This window comes from Eschrichtius robustus, chromosome 9, assembly GCF_028021215.1.
Source record: "Eschrichtius robustus isolate mEscRob2 chromosome 9, mEscRob2.pri, whole genome shotgun sequence".
NCBI classification, from domain to species: domain Eukaryota; kingdom Metazoa; phylum Chordata; class Mammalia; order Artiodactyla; family Eschrichtiidae; genus Eschrichtius; species Eschrichtius robustus.
Window position 1 is genome coordinate 119,106,138 of NC_090832.1, and position 14,067 is coordinate 119,120,204.

General features: G+C 38.4%; 1 protein-coding gene across 4 annotated transcripts in view; it reads right to left on the reverse strand.

Moving 5' to 3' along the window:
• Positions 1-14,067, reverse strand: part of COL12A1 (collagen type XII alpha 1 chain) — a 116,247-nt gene that overhangs the window by 86,059 nt on the left and 16,121 nt on the right. For 3 of the 4 annotated variants that reach the window (XM_068551626.1, XM_068551625.1, XM_068551627.1), the window contains exons 7-13: positions 12,939-13,103; positions 12,124-12,297; positions 10,040-10,330; positions 9,023-9,625; positions 7,588-7,860; positions 4,291-4,563; positions 2,320-2,592 (exon numbers count right to left, since the gene is read on the reverse strand). The exons of the other annotated variant lie outside the window; for it this stretch is intronic. In XM_068551626.1, the coding sequence (XP_068407727.1) occupies positions 2,320-2,592; positions 4,291-4,563; positions 7,588-7,860; positions 9,023-9,625; positions 10,040-10,330; positions 12,124-12,297; positions 12,939-13,103 (2,052 nt within the window). The remainder of the gene's footprint in view (positions 1-2,319; positions 2,593-4,290; positions 4,564-7,587; positions 7,861-9,022; positions 9,626-10,039; positions 10,331-12,123; positions 12,298-12,938; positions 13,104-14,067) is intronic. 4 annotated transcript variants of the gene reach the window in all.

The following is a 14,067-nucleotide window of genomic DNA, read 5'->3' on the forward strand; positions in this document are numbered from 1 at the left end:
ATGAGATAAATATGTTAATAAAATCAGGCTGGCAGCAATTTCTCTAATCCTTCACTATAGTAAAGAGCTTTGGTGTCAATGGAAAAAAATCTACTCTTACAATTTAGTTATGAATTAACTATATTTTTAAAGGGAACTTGCAAATCATCTAGCTTTCTTCCTTCTCAGGGAATGGGAAACAGTAATTTTTTAATTTATTTTACTACCTGTGTATCTCCCATCGAGATTATTTCTGATCAGATACACGTGTGTGCACACTCACACATGCATACAAGTTGGTAGATTTTCTATACCACATGTGCAAAGGCATAAGATTATAAACAATTTAGCTATACACTTGGCCTAGAAAAATAAATCATCACCCAGTAGTATATGTTTGCTGTTAAGTTAAAATGTGCATTTTATTTTCTCAAAATTGGTAATACATTATTCTTAGTAAAGGTGCCTTAATCTTTAGAATCAAGATTTTTGACTGAATATAAATATATTTTTAAAGTAAGAAATGTAGAAGAATATCAGCAGGTTAAAAGGTACAAGCAGAAGTAAAACTATTAAATTATTTCTAAGATATCCTTTATAAGGGAGAAATGTTCGCAAATATAAATAATCTACAACTATTCTATAAAAATAAAAGCTCAAAAGTTGATCCTTAAAAAATCCTGTGAATAATCTATGTTGAAAGCCTGTAGAAAGTACATGAGAAAGAGAACTTCAAAGGTCAAAAGAAAAGGACAATCTTCTCAGAAATTCTGAATGTTGCTCCAGATATGAAGATCACATGCTTTTGTTGTTTGGATTATGTCTCCATAATTAAGGCAATTTCCATTTCTCTCATTATTTTCAAAACTTTAGAGTAACCAATCAATATCTTTGAAATACTTACAAAAGCTGTATTCTTAGATATCAGTTCTAAAGTGAATGTTGTTTCCCCTTGATAAATTTCATACACATGGGGTATTTTAGAGTTCCCAAAGCGTTTCACTTACATTCTCCCATTTGATCTCCACGGTAAGTCTGGGAGGAAGGGGGAACAGTGGTCATCCCCTCTTTATAGATGGGTAAACTGAGGCTCAGCAGGGTTAAGGGATTATTTCAAGGTCACATGGCAAGGTAGCCAAACCAGGACTCTTCTGATAATCAGTACTTTACACACTGATATTTAATCTTTCGTTTAAATCCTCTTCTAATAATAAATCTCACAGAGTATTGGACTTCAACTCTTGGTGACTATTAGAGATAGAATTTTGATTAGAATGTTTTTGTCTATTTGTTTTTATTTCTTAACTAAGTCTTGACGCTTTAATCAAAACTGCCTCTTGTAGGCTTCGTCCCTGTTAATCATAACATATACAGTCCTCCAAGCTCTTGGATCCACTAAATTTGAGGGATATTTTGCCTAATATCACTGTGCTCTCACTTTACAAAAGATACTTCAGATTTATTTTCTTCCTACAATTGTTTTAAATAAGTCATAGAAAAGATGGTGATAACAAAAGGAAAGCTATACCTGATCTCCCATTTAGACCCCCAACTATGGAACTGAGTCATCATTGGAACCATCCACGGATAATTCTTTTTAACACTACAATCCATTCTCATTGTGGTTAAGTTAAATTTGTATTTTCTCTCACACAGGACTTACTTTGTGATTGTGGTGAGTCAAATCGAAGCTGCCATTATAGTTCATAAGAGCCTAAGAAATATGAAGCCCTCTGACAATGAACTCCAGAGAACCAAGGAAACAGCTCCGGTCTTGATGGTTCTTACTAAGTACTCCATTAACTTTGAACTTCTAACCCTGAACTGCATTTTAGAGATCATTTAGAAAACAAATCAACAGTAACTTGGATTCTCACATTTTTCAAGCTATTATGAATGCTTATATGCATGGTGCATGAAAAGAGGCTGAGAGTCAAAAAAGGTTTCTACCTGCTCCTGGGTGATGACAGCAGTTGTGTTACCTTGGACAATCCAAACCCTCTTCCTCCGCAAACGTTTCCCAAGGCCCCTGCCCACACAAGTGTCACACACCTATTCTCCATTTAACCAGCCCATGGCATTGCAGACGCATTTCTACGGCTTTACCATGCACTCAGCTCCCCAGTACACTTCTCCCCAATCAAATTTAATTTTTTCAGTAGCTTACATTCTACGTCTCTGAATAAGAGGCAGTTTTATGACTACTTATTTTTCAGTACAAATTCCTTTTAAGAGAAAGGATCGTACATTCCCAGATTTCATTCTCTGAATACATTTTAAGCTCCCTAAATGCGATCACAGGCAAGCTCAGGGATTTCTATAAAATATGACAGTAATTACCTTCAAGCGTTGCCCCTTCTCCAAAAAGGGCATCTCCAGCCCCAGACGCATACAAGGCTGTCACAGATAAGGCATACTGTGTCCCTTCGTTTAATCCTCTCAGGACAGTATTGGTTGTGTCTCCCCTCACAGTGACCTCTTGAGTCTCGCCTCCTGCCACGGGGGTGTATGTGACGAGATACTGTTTCACTTTTCCTGGTGCTCCAGTCCACGATAATTTCATAGTTGATGTCGTAGGGTCAGAAACTCTTAAATCTCTTGGGTTCCCTCTAACTTCATTAAAAAATAACAACAACATCAAAACTCATTATTTAATAAAATGACTTAAAATACACTTTGTTGCTTTATATATTTATATATATATATTATGTATATATATATATATATATATATATATATATATATATATATATATATATATATGAAATCAAATTTATATCCTAGGTGAGATTATGGCTATTGTAACTATTGACTAGCCAGAAGAGTTTAAGCATCTCTAAATTGGGCCCTATGTGTCAGTAGAAACAAAGCAAAAGCCATCTAATTCCTCTTCTGTATTTACACATGCTAAAGTCTTTCATGTTAGAATCTTTCATGTAAAAAACTTCAGCGTTTTCTCTAAAAGTGGAACAAAGCACTATAAAGTGTATACGTGTTGATTAGTATCACAATGGAGATTTTAACTCTGCTAAGAAATCATCAATAAAAAGGGTTTGTTAGCATAATGCTATGATCTAAATGTGATGGCCAGGAAACACACCAATGTGATAAAAATGATAAATGATAAAAAATAATGCCGTCCCTAGAAAAAAATATATGAGAGGAAACAGCCCAAGTGAGGTCGAGTCTTGGATAAAACTCAAGGGCTGGGCTGCCCATCTCTTTGCAACTATGTTTGGCTTTTCATGCCTTTCCTGGTAGTGTGGCCATGTGGTCTCTGAAGGGTCTCAAGGCACCCAAGTCTATGACTCTCCCCAGCAGGCACACATCGCCAGCCACTTTAACTCCAGAAAACAGAAAGATGAAGCGTCACTGGGTCTTCTTCTGGTGCCTGGCACAAAGAGCCCTGGGTCCCCAACTGGAAAGAGTGAAAGAGAAGTGACTTCTCAGAGGAAAGAGAGGAGGAAGAGAGCAGGTGGAAGGAGAAAGTGTCTCTGCAGGAGAGGCTAATTAGCTAGGCTGTACCAGGAGGGAAGTAGTGACGCAGGCCCAGCTAGAACATGAGTGTCTGCACAAGGGCAAGAAAGTCCACAAACTCAGATTCACTGCTTATGAGCAACATGACTCTGAGCTATTATTTAGTTCCCTTAGCCTCAATTTTTTTTGTAAAACTGGGATAAAAAAGTAACAACTTCATAGATTCTATGCAGGGATTAAATGAGATAATATATGAAAAGCTCTTTGCACGGAACCTGATACAAATAGTTGCTTAATAACTTCATTATTGCTAATATGTAGTTATTATTATTTTTTAAAAACTTTAAAGATAAGGAATGAAATGAAAATTAAGAGTGTCTTAATTTTCCTCAATGAAACCACACATTAAATGTTAATAATTTGCAACTAATATCAGAATCTATCCTAGGAGCCTAACCATTCCATTTAAATAAAAACATGTTAATATTCTTAAATCTTTCCTGAAGAAACAATATGTAATCTGTCTCAATGGTACATAACGATTTGAGTTTTAATCCCTAGTCATCCTTCAGTTTATATTAGAATATTTAATAATATTATTTTGAAAGAATATTTGGACCATCTCATAGCATTCAGGTTCTTTTGACACCAATAAATGCTGTCATGAGTAAGTCAAATATTTGAGTAAGTCAAGTCTAATAGGACTACCATCGAAGGTACTCAGATAATTGAGACAAAGTGTCTCATGGCCCACAGCATCTGGATAGTTGTCCAAAGCTGCTCCTACAGTCTAAGATTTCGGTTGTTACCAAATGATGAGCATATTTCCTCTACCTTCTTCAGTGGCTGCATTTCCAGTCAACGGAGAGCCAGATCCTGAGAAATATTCAGGAATTACAGATACTTCATATTTTGTGTCTGGAGTCAGGTTCTCCAGCGTTCTCCTCCTCTGATTGGCTGGGGTGGTAACCTCTTTGCTTTCTCCACCAGCAACTGGTCTATAGATAATTCGATACCTTAAGACTCTCCCCGGAGCCTGAGTCCAGGTAATTTTAAAGCTATCTGTAGTCTCATCCGTCACCTTTAGGTTTCGAGGTGCTCCTTTTACTGAAATTTAAAAAATAATAAGTTGACTCATTTTATGTGACAAATAAAACACTAGTTTTTGATCACTAAATTACAGCATTTCTCTCAGCAAATCCATGAGCAGTTTTTTGACAAACATCCTGGTTCTTGCATGCATTTAGCCAGATATTTACTAGATTCTGAAAGAGCAAACACTCCACAATACCCAGAAAGAAAAGAAGTACTGTCGACTTTTTAATCAGATAAAGAGGTATATAACAGTAAACTTTTAATATCATAAGTACTCTATGAAATTGTAAATTAATGTTGACATAAAATTCAAAAATAAAAACAATCTGTTTCTTCAAACGTAAGTAACAAGGCTTTCACTCTTACTAGATTTTCTCAGAAAAGTAGGAGAATAATACCTAAACACCCAGGTCTACCACATTTACCCACTTGAACAAACTCTCTTATCCAATCAGTCCCACAACTCATTTTTTTATCTGCACAGTCATTTGCCGTGAGAATAATTAGACCATATATGTGTTAGACCAAATACATTGTAGGTACCTAATGAATGCTACTTGAATCTAAATCCCGAGGTTAAACTGCAATGTAAGTAACACCCACACACTGACAGTCTTAAATGAAATCTTCGTTAAGCCCAAATGAGAACATCATTTGATTTTGTGGTTTAATGACCTTTTTGTTTAAGAAGCAAATTGTTCATATGGACAACACAGTCAGGAAAGATGAACTAAATCTACTGGGGTAAGACCACAGTGCAATATATCTGCATGCACCTCACATACAATTAGAAGTTTATCTAAATGTCCAACACACCAATAGACCACTCCAGGGAAAAAGGAGTTGTATACCTCAAGAAAAGAAAGAAATGGCAGGTGGCAGACTTACATCCATGATTCATTCAATATGGCAAGGAAAAAGACTAAATGAGTCAAAACAAAACTGATGGATTTGAATACTGGCTCTGAAATTTAATTAATGTGTAATTTTGAGTCTCAGATTACCCAACAGTAAAAATGTGACTATCTGTAGGGTTACTGAGGCGGTTAAATGAGACAATCCATGGAAACGATTATCATAGTACCTGACACATGGCAGAAGCTCAATAATTGCTAGTCTAATAAAGGTATTGAATCAGACACTTCCTTACTGACAAAAGAAAATCTAAATCTCAGATTTCAGTACAGACGGCAGAATTGGAAAGGTATTACCAAATTCTATTGTAGTAGCCCAATGACCAAAAACTAGAGTGTAAACTAATATAGTTGGCTCTGTTCAAAAACCCTTTAGACTTCAATTTCTTCTTGAGGCATAGTTCCATCCCCATCCCAAAGTGCTGAAGAAAGAGGGCCAGGCTCATGAAGCCGCAACGTGGGCATTACAGAGAAATCATCAGAAAGTCATAAATATCTAAGTGTGGACTGCTAGGTTATACTATCACAAAAATCATAAGACAAGAAGACATCTTAGGCCATTTAGTTTATCTACTAGCCTTCGGGCAGAAATATACCTAAACCATGCACAAAAGAAAAATCAATCTTACTTGAAAATTTTTTCAGAGAAAAGATTCTCTAGCTTTTATCAGCAAGTAGACCAACCTATGCCCTCCCTGTCAGCCAGTACTTCTTTGTAACTAAAATTGCTCACGCTGCTGTTTCAGCCTCTTCTGTACCGAATAAAAATGGAGGAGAATGACTGATATCTCTTGTAATATTCACTGTATACATCAAGAGTAATTGTCTGGTGCTGGCCTTCTAACCAGGTTCACTGGAATCCTTTAAATGTCAAATGTAGAGAAATGTATCAGAAAGTACTCAAATCTATCCAGTAAAGTGGACACATCTAAACAAATATTGCTTAAAATATCTGGTAAACTTTGTACACCCATGTTCTTAGCAGCATTATCCACAATAGCTAAAGGGTGGAAGCAACCCAAGTGTCCACCGATGTTGGTACATACATACAACAGAATATCATTCAGCCATAGAAGAAAGAACATTCTGACACATGCTACAAGCACTGATGAACCCTGAGGACACTAGGCTAAGTGAAATAAGTCAGTCACCAAAGGACAAATACTGTATGATTCCACTCATATGGAAACCTAGAGTCATCAAATTCATAGAAACAGAAAGCAGAATGTTTGTTGCCATGGTCGGGGGGACAGAGGGTAGCAGGAATGGAGAGTTATTGTTTAACAGGTAGAGAGTTTCAGTTTTGCAAGATGAAAAAGTTTTGGAGATGAATGTGGTGATGTTAGCACAACCATTGAATGTGTTAATTGCCACTGAAATGTACACTTGAAATGGTTAAAATGGTCAATTTTATGTTTTACGTATATACATGTATATTTTACCACAATTTTAAAAAAGAAAAAAATTTTGGTAATATATATTCGCCATCAGAAGTTTGGTAGTTTCAGAAGTATCTGAACAAGACACTGTTGGTACATGGGACAGAAAATGCTAGATAAGCAGTATTTCCAGAGTTAGTTCCATAATTATTAACAGTTCTCTATGTCTCAACCTCAAATTCATCACAATAAATCTAGGGTCTTTTACTTAAGAGTTTTTCTCTTTTTAAAAAGATTTATGAGGGCTTCCCTGGTGGCGCAGTGGTTGAGAATCTGCCTGCCAATGCAGGGGACACGGGTTCGAGCCCTGGTCTGGGAAGATCCCACATGCCGCGGAGCAACTAGGCCCGTGAGCCACAACTACTGAGCCTGCGCGTCTGGAGCCTGTGCTCCGCAACAAGAGAGGCCGCGATGGTGAGAGGCCCTCGCACCGCGATGAAGAGTGGCCCCCGCTTGCCACAACTAGAGAAAGCCCTCGCACAGAAACAAAGACCCAACACAGCCAAAAATAAATAATAAATAATAAATAAATAAAGATTTATGAGTAGCTGTGTTTTAAAGGTACTGAATCTTACGAAGGCATTCACAGTGTTGGACTATAAAGCAGATGGTTATTTCAAATGGTAACTTTGTTCTACAATAAACTGTTAGTTTGGGGAAAACAGTGGAGAACCCTCTCACACCTTCTGCGGTGGTCTCCTCTCCAGCTAAGGGTGTACTGAAGCCATCCTCGTATTCCGCGGTCACGTTGACCAGGTACAGGGTCTCTGGCTTCAAGTTGCCGAGAACGACACTGGTGCTCGAGGCTGGCTCCACCACTGTCACCTCACCATCCCCAGTAGCCTCCTTGTAGGTGATGTGGTATGAAAAAACATTTTCTCCAGCAGGAGACCAACTGGTTTTCAAATTGTAGGAAGTCACCTCAGAAAAACTAAGATCCTTTGGAGGCACGTAAGCTGTTAAGGAAAAAAAAAAAGGACATAGCTAAAATTTTTAAATCTATAAAGCAAAAATGGACCTAATGACTACATACATTTTCAAATGCCTTACATTCATTTGGGAGAGTGGTCATTGAGACCAATGCACTGAGTAAACGTTGCACACAAGACCACTGAGAGAAAGCCTCTCACTCACAGCCCCGCAAAGAGGTCCTGATCATTTGTCTTGACCATTCATAATACTAAGTTATGTGTTTAAATAACCAGTTAAAACTGAATTAGAGTTTTGAGCTTCTTAAGACAAAGCGCTAATGGAATGGTCCTGCCCACAACTGGAATACTTAAACAGTAACAGACCTAAAATGAACCATCAAAATGTTCCCATTCATGCCGGGCAATCAGATATTAACCTTTGGTGGTAGACAGATATTTCAAAGTAATAATTTAACATTTTTTTCCTAACAAAAGAATATTTATTAAACTAAATCATAGGAAGGCGCAATGTTTAAGGCACACTCACTATCCTTAGGGGACATACAATCAAATTGGAGAGACAAGAGAGTGTAAAGTTATTAACAAAACAAAGTAGTATATTTGAATGCCAAATGACTACAAGTGATAAGTGTTATAGCCCTATAACAGTTAAGAAGCTTGATGAAAGAGATGGGACTTTTAATCAAATGTTGAAAAACAGAATTTGGACAAATGAAGAAAAAAGGATAGGGAATTCCAGATGTGAGGAAGGATGCCCAAAAATGGTCCAGAAAAGAGAATGCATAAGAAAGATTCAAAGATCCAGGACTATGTTCCAGTCGCCTTTGATTCAAAGCAACTAGCTCCGCATCTAACACATGGTAGACACTCAATTCGTGGTTATTGAATTGGATGCGACAAATGGGTTTGATAAAGCTGGTTCCCCGCCCTGACTGAGGATCTAAGATCAAAAACAGCTCATGACTCTTAGGATAAACAGCTTTTTCACCAATAACTTCCTGACCCATACCCAGGAGAAAGTCATATCTCAGAGCTAAATGAGCTAAGTTCAGTAGTTTTCGATAACATAGGAAAGTTACTTTTTCCTATAGATAAAAAGAATTGACAAAGCATATTATCCACAATTTTAGAACCAAAAATGCTTTGTTCATGAAGAGATAACTTTTACTTTACAAAGTCTACTGACCTTTTTTCTTTATAGCTGCCAATTCTTGCTCAATTCTAAGACAGATAGACTGTGTGAGTTCAAAAGATATCCTCTGAAAAGCATCAAAATCTTCCACTGTGAACACATGGGTCTCAGCAGGAGGAGAGGCAATGGCTTCTAATTCTGAGCGAACAGCATCCTTCACACCAACCGCAAAGATTTCAACATCTGAATTCCTTAGTTTTACAGCTGGGTCTCTGAAAGCATCGGAAGATTTTCCATCCGTGATAAGAATCATGACCTTTGGGACGTTGCTTCTTGAACCCTTGCTCGGCACAAATATTTTCTCTCTAACGTAAGTCATTGCTTTCCCAGTGTTGGTAGATCCTCCTCTGTAGGGGAAGGTGTTTATTGCTTCAAGTATATCTTCAACTTTGGTGAATTTTTTCAATGTGAACTCAGTATGAGGATCCCGGCTGTACTGGACAAGACTTATCTGTACCCTATTTGGTGAAATCTCAAAACTTTTTACGAGAACTTCCAAAAAGGCTCTAACTTTAACGAAATTTGCAATCCCAATGCTATAGGAACCATCAACCAAAAACACAATATCGGCTTTTATATCCACACCACGTGAGCATTCTGTAAAAAGAAAGAAAGCCCATTAAAGTTCAACAAATACAAATTAATCAATAAAATATAGATACAGCTGTCCCTCTGCATCCTTGGGGGATTGGTTCCAGGACCTCCTTCCCCACACCAAACTCCAGGGATGCTCAAGTCCATTCTATAAAATGGCACAGGGAAGTAAGCCCTCCGGATCCATGGATTCCGCATCTGCAGATTCAACCAACGTCAGACCACACAGTGGTTGAATCTGTGGATACGGAACCTCACATGTGGAAGGTCTATGGTATCCGGTTTTCTTAGTAAGCAGCCTGCTTTAAAAGAAAATTATTGCAAACATTTTGTTTAAAAGTAAACCTGAACCAGGAAGGCATACTATCAAATGGACCTTCAGGTATTCCAAACTCAGTGATACACCCATTAACTCACCCACTTGAATTTTCACTGGCTGAGTCTTCTCCATTATTGAAACCGGTTCACTGGATGTCAGTCCCTTCATGGCAGAAACGCTGATCTGGTATTCTGTGTCTGCTGAGAGGTCACGAACACTGAGTGTGGTCGTCTGAGGACCCACACTCAGGGCATGCTGTCGGCTTCCTGTGGTCATGGGTGTAAGGAGAACTTTATAGCCAGTCACTGGGCTAGGAGACGGATTCCAACTTAGCTTAACGTATTTTGATGAGACTTCCGTGGCAATCAAATTTGAAGGAGGTTCAACAACTACAAAATAACAAGCAGAAGAGTGATTAAAAACCGTGTGATGCAACCCTATTAGTGAGGTCTTCCTGTTCGCACCTCAATTTTCCTTATTCGAATTAATTGTGAATGCATCAGGAAAAGTTCCCCAATCCCAGTCCCCCACTTCCACCTGTACCCATCAAACCGAAAGAGACTCAGTGCCTGAATTTTAATCAGGGAGATGAGAAGTTTAGGGAAAAAGAAGTCCTTGGAGAAATTAATAATAGGACATCTGATGCCTAATTCATTCTCTGGGACCAAGATTTTCCATTCTGGTTTTGGTATTACACTCATTGCATTTATTCAGGTACCAAAGGAGGCACTTGATGAATATTTGTTAAATCAATGACTTACTCAATGCTTTAGAAAGTTTTTCTCTTTTAATAGTAATATAAGCATAATAATGTAATATTTAAGATACTTTATAATATGCCAAGAAAGATAAAGAATTCAGCAGTTCTTAAATGACAGGTTCTTACCATCTTAAGCAATTGTATTTCCACTTATTCAAGACAAGAAAAAAAGTTCAGCTATGTTCATAATGCCACCAAACAGGGGTGAAACAATGGTTTACAACATGCATATTGACAAGCAAATACTGATAATCTAAAAATGTTCTATCCTTACTCAGTGTAGAACCTAGTCGTGTATTGGGCTGGCCAAAAAGTTCATTCGGGTTTTCCCGTTAACGTGTTCCGAACGAACTTTTCAGCCAGTCCAATACTTAGCAGATAACAAAGTATTTTAAGCTATTTCGGACCAAATCTTCAAGGTTTTAGATTTGCCAGTGGAATCAGTTTCCCAGAGGATATAGTTCTAAGTTTTTATTATAAGTCAGGCTGCAACAGTGGATGACAAAATATGTACAAGGTTACTCACTGTCTTCTCAAAAAGGCAGTCAGATGTAGTGCATACAAACGATGCCTAAAGAAGTGAGAAGCAGTGGGAGGAAAGCAGTGGATGTGCCAACCGGAAGTTTAGGCAAAACTCTGGAGTGATGCGGAGACAGTGCTGGGGGGCAGAAGTCGCAGGCGATCGCCCGCAACAGAGAGAAGGCCCCAAAAAAGACTGCGAACGCCTGCAACGCAGCCCACACCCCCTCCAGGGAGAGTTCAAACGGGGGCAGAACGAAACTTTGGCCTAACCTCGCACACACACCCTGGCGAAGGTGAAAAACTTGAATGTTTTAAAAGACTGAGTAAAGAGAGGTTGACCAGGGGAAAGTTGGGCGGGGGTGGATTTTGTAATAAAGCAGAGCAAAAAATCAGACATTAGGCAGTAAAACAAAGAAAGAGATTCAGAGCCCATGAAGTAATAAGAAGGAGTTCTGAGACAAATTAGAGCCAATGAACATTGCCAAAATACTTGGGGTTTGTAGATTAAAGAGTTTATATGATTGAAGATGTAGCTATTTGGAACTTATCTTTAAGCAGTTGTGAATTCTTAGGCTAAGAGGCGAACAATTATGGAAACTGTGACTTTTTAATACTCCAAAGGATGCTTATGAAATGTCTTTTCTCTCTCCCATGTATTTAAAAGCAATGACTGATAAAATGGAAGCATTTTCCAAATGTGGGAGGATCAAATTGACTGATCTTTGAAATATTCTTAAGAGCCCTGAAAACGCTATGCAGATTATGGTGATGGAAACTCTTTTCCTCTGCCATTTAATAGAAACAGAATGCTAAACTAAATGTCCCCCTGCCTGTGAAGCCATAACTGCTCTCAAGTAATGGAAAAGGGGGACACATGGGAACACCCAACAATTCACTCACCTTCTTCTCCACTAACCAATTCACCAAGCTGGTCATCCACACCTGAGCACACCTGGGAGATGATCTCATTCTGAATATCCACAATCGCATCGAAGTTGGCCACGTTGAAAACGTGATTTAGTGAAGGTGTGGAGGCGATTTGTTTGAGTTCTTTTGCATCTGCAGCTTTAATGCCTGAAAAAAAAAAAAAAAAAGGACAAGGATATGGGAAGGGAAATGTGGGAAGTAAAGACATTTTCAAGTCCTATTCAGTCATAAACTGGAATTGTTTTGCGTCCTAATGAATGCGCAACTGTTGAAATGACAAAAGCACTTTCCCATTTCACGTAACATGGCCAAAGAGGCAAAAGACTGGTTGGTAAAACAGAGTGGGCTCTCATGCCAACCATGCCATCATTTGTCCCTGCCATCTGTAAAGATAATACGTTTTTCTTCCAGAGTCCTGAATGAGCTGGAACCCTCTGAATTCTTCAAGTGTTACGTAAGAGACGAAACATAAAAAACACTTAATGATAATACAAGGAGGATCTTTATTAGAATCACTGGCGCAGCATTCACTGAAAAGCAGAGTGTTGACAAAGAATGTGAATACCGCCTTACTTAATGCATACGCTAAAGGAGTTACGTGAGAGAAATAGATAAGCAGAACTTCTACTCAAAAATGATTTGGATTAACACTACACTATCAAACGCAGTAAAAACTGCTTTCCTTCCTTGAGAAAGAATCCTTCTTTGAGGAATCAACCCTTCATCTTCCTGGCCATTAAGTATTAAAGTCGTTCTAAAATGAAAATACTTAACCAAACTTGACCTACCCAAAGAGAAAACTTCAACCCCAATACTTCGAAGCTCTCTTGCTGGAATTTCCACTTCGTCCTGGGATTTGCCATCTGTAATAATAATTGCCACTTTGGGAAAGCCAACTCTTGCTCCAGCAGATTCCGTGAAAGTATTTTTAATTAAGTAATCAATGGCTTCCCCTGAAATGAAAAAGAAATATGTTCAGTTCCACGTGACACAATTTTACCAAACTCAAAAGCTATGGGATTCTACTGGGCATATACCCTGAGAAAACCATAATTCAAAAAGAGTCATGTACCAAAATGTTCATTGCAGCTCTATTTACAATAGCCAGGACATGGAAGCAACCTAAGTGTCCATCATCGGATGAATGGATAACGAAGATGTGGCACATATATACAATGGAACATTACTCAGCCATAAAAAGAAACGAAATGGAGTTATTTGTAGTGAGGTGGATGGAGTTAGAGTCTGTCATACAGAGTGAAGTAAGTCAGAAGGAGAAAAACAAATACAATATGCTAACACATATATATGGAATCTAAGGGGAAAAAAAAAATGGTCATGAAGAACCTAGTGGCAAGACGGGAACAAAGACACAGACCTACTAGAGGATGGACTTGAGGATATGGGGAGGGGGAAGGGTAAGATGTGACAAAGTGAGAGAGTGGCATGGACATATATACACTACCAAATGTAAAATAGATAACTAGTGGGAAGCAGCCGCATAGCACAGGGAGATCAGCTCGGTGCTTTGTGACCACCTAGAGGGGTGGGATAGGGAGGGTGGGAGGGAGGGAGATGCAAGAGGGAAGAGATATGGGAACATATGTATATGTATAACTGATTCACTTTGTTATAAAGCAGAAACTAACACACCATTGTAAAGCAATTATACTCCAATAAAGATGTTAAAAAAAAAAAAGCTATGGGATTAATTTCAAAATTATTTAACATATGATAGTTTGTGCAATGCATCATTTCTTTCCCAAACAGACATTTCATTTATCTTAAACAATACCACAGGGGCTTCCCTGGTGGTGCAGTGGTTGAGAATCCGCCTGCCAATGCAGGGAACACGGGTTCGAGCCCTGGTCTGGGAAGATCCCACATGCCACGGAGCAACTGGGCCCGTGAGCCACA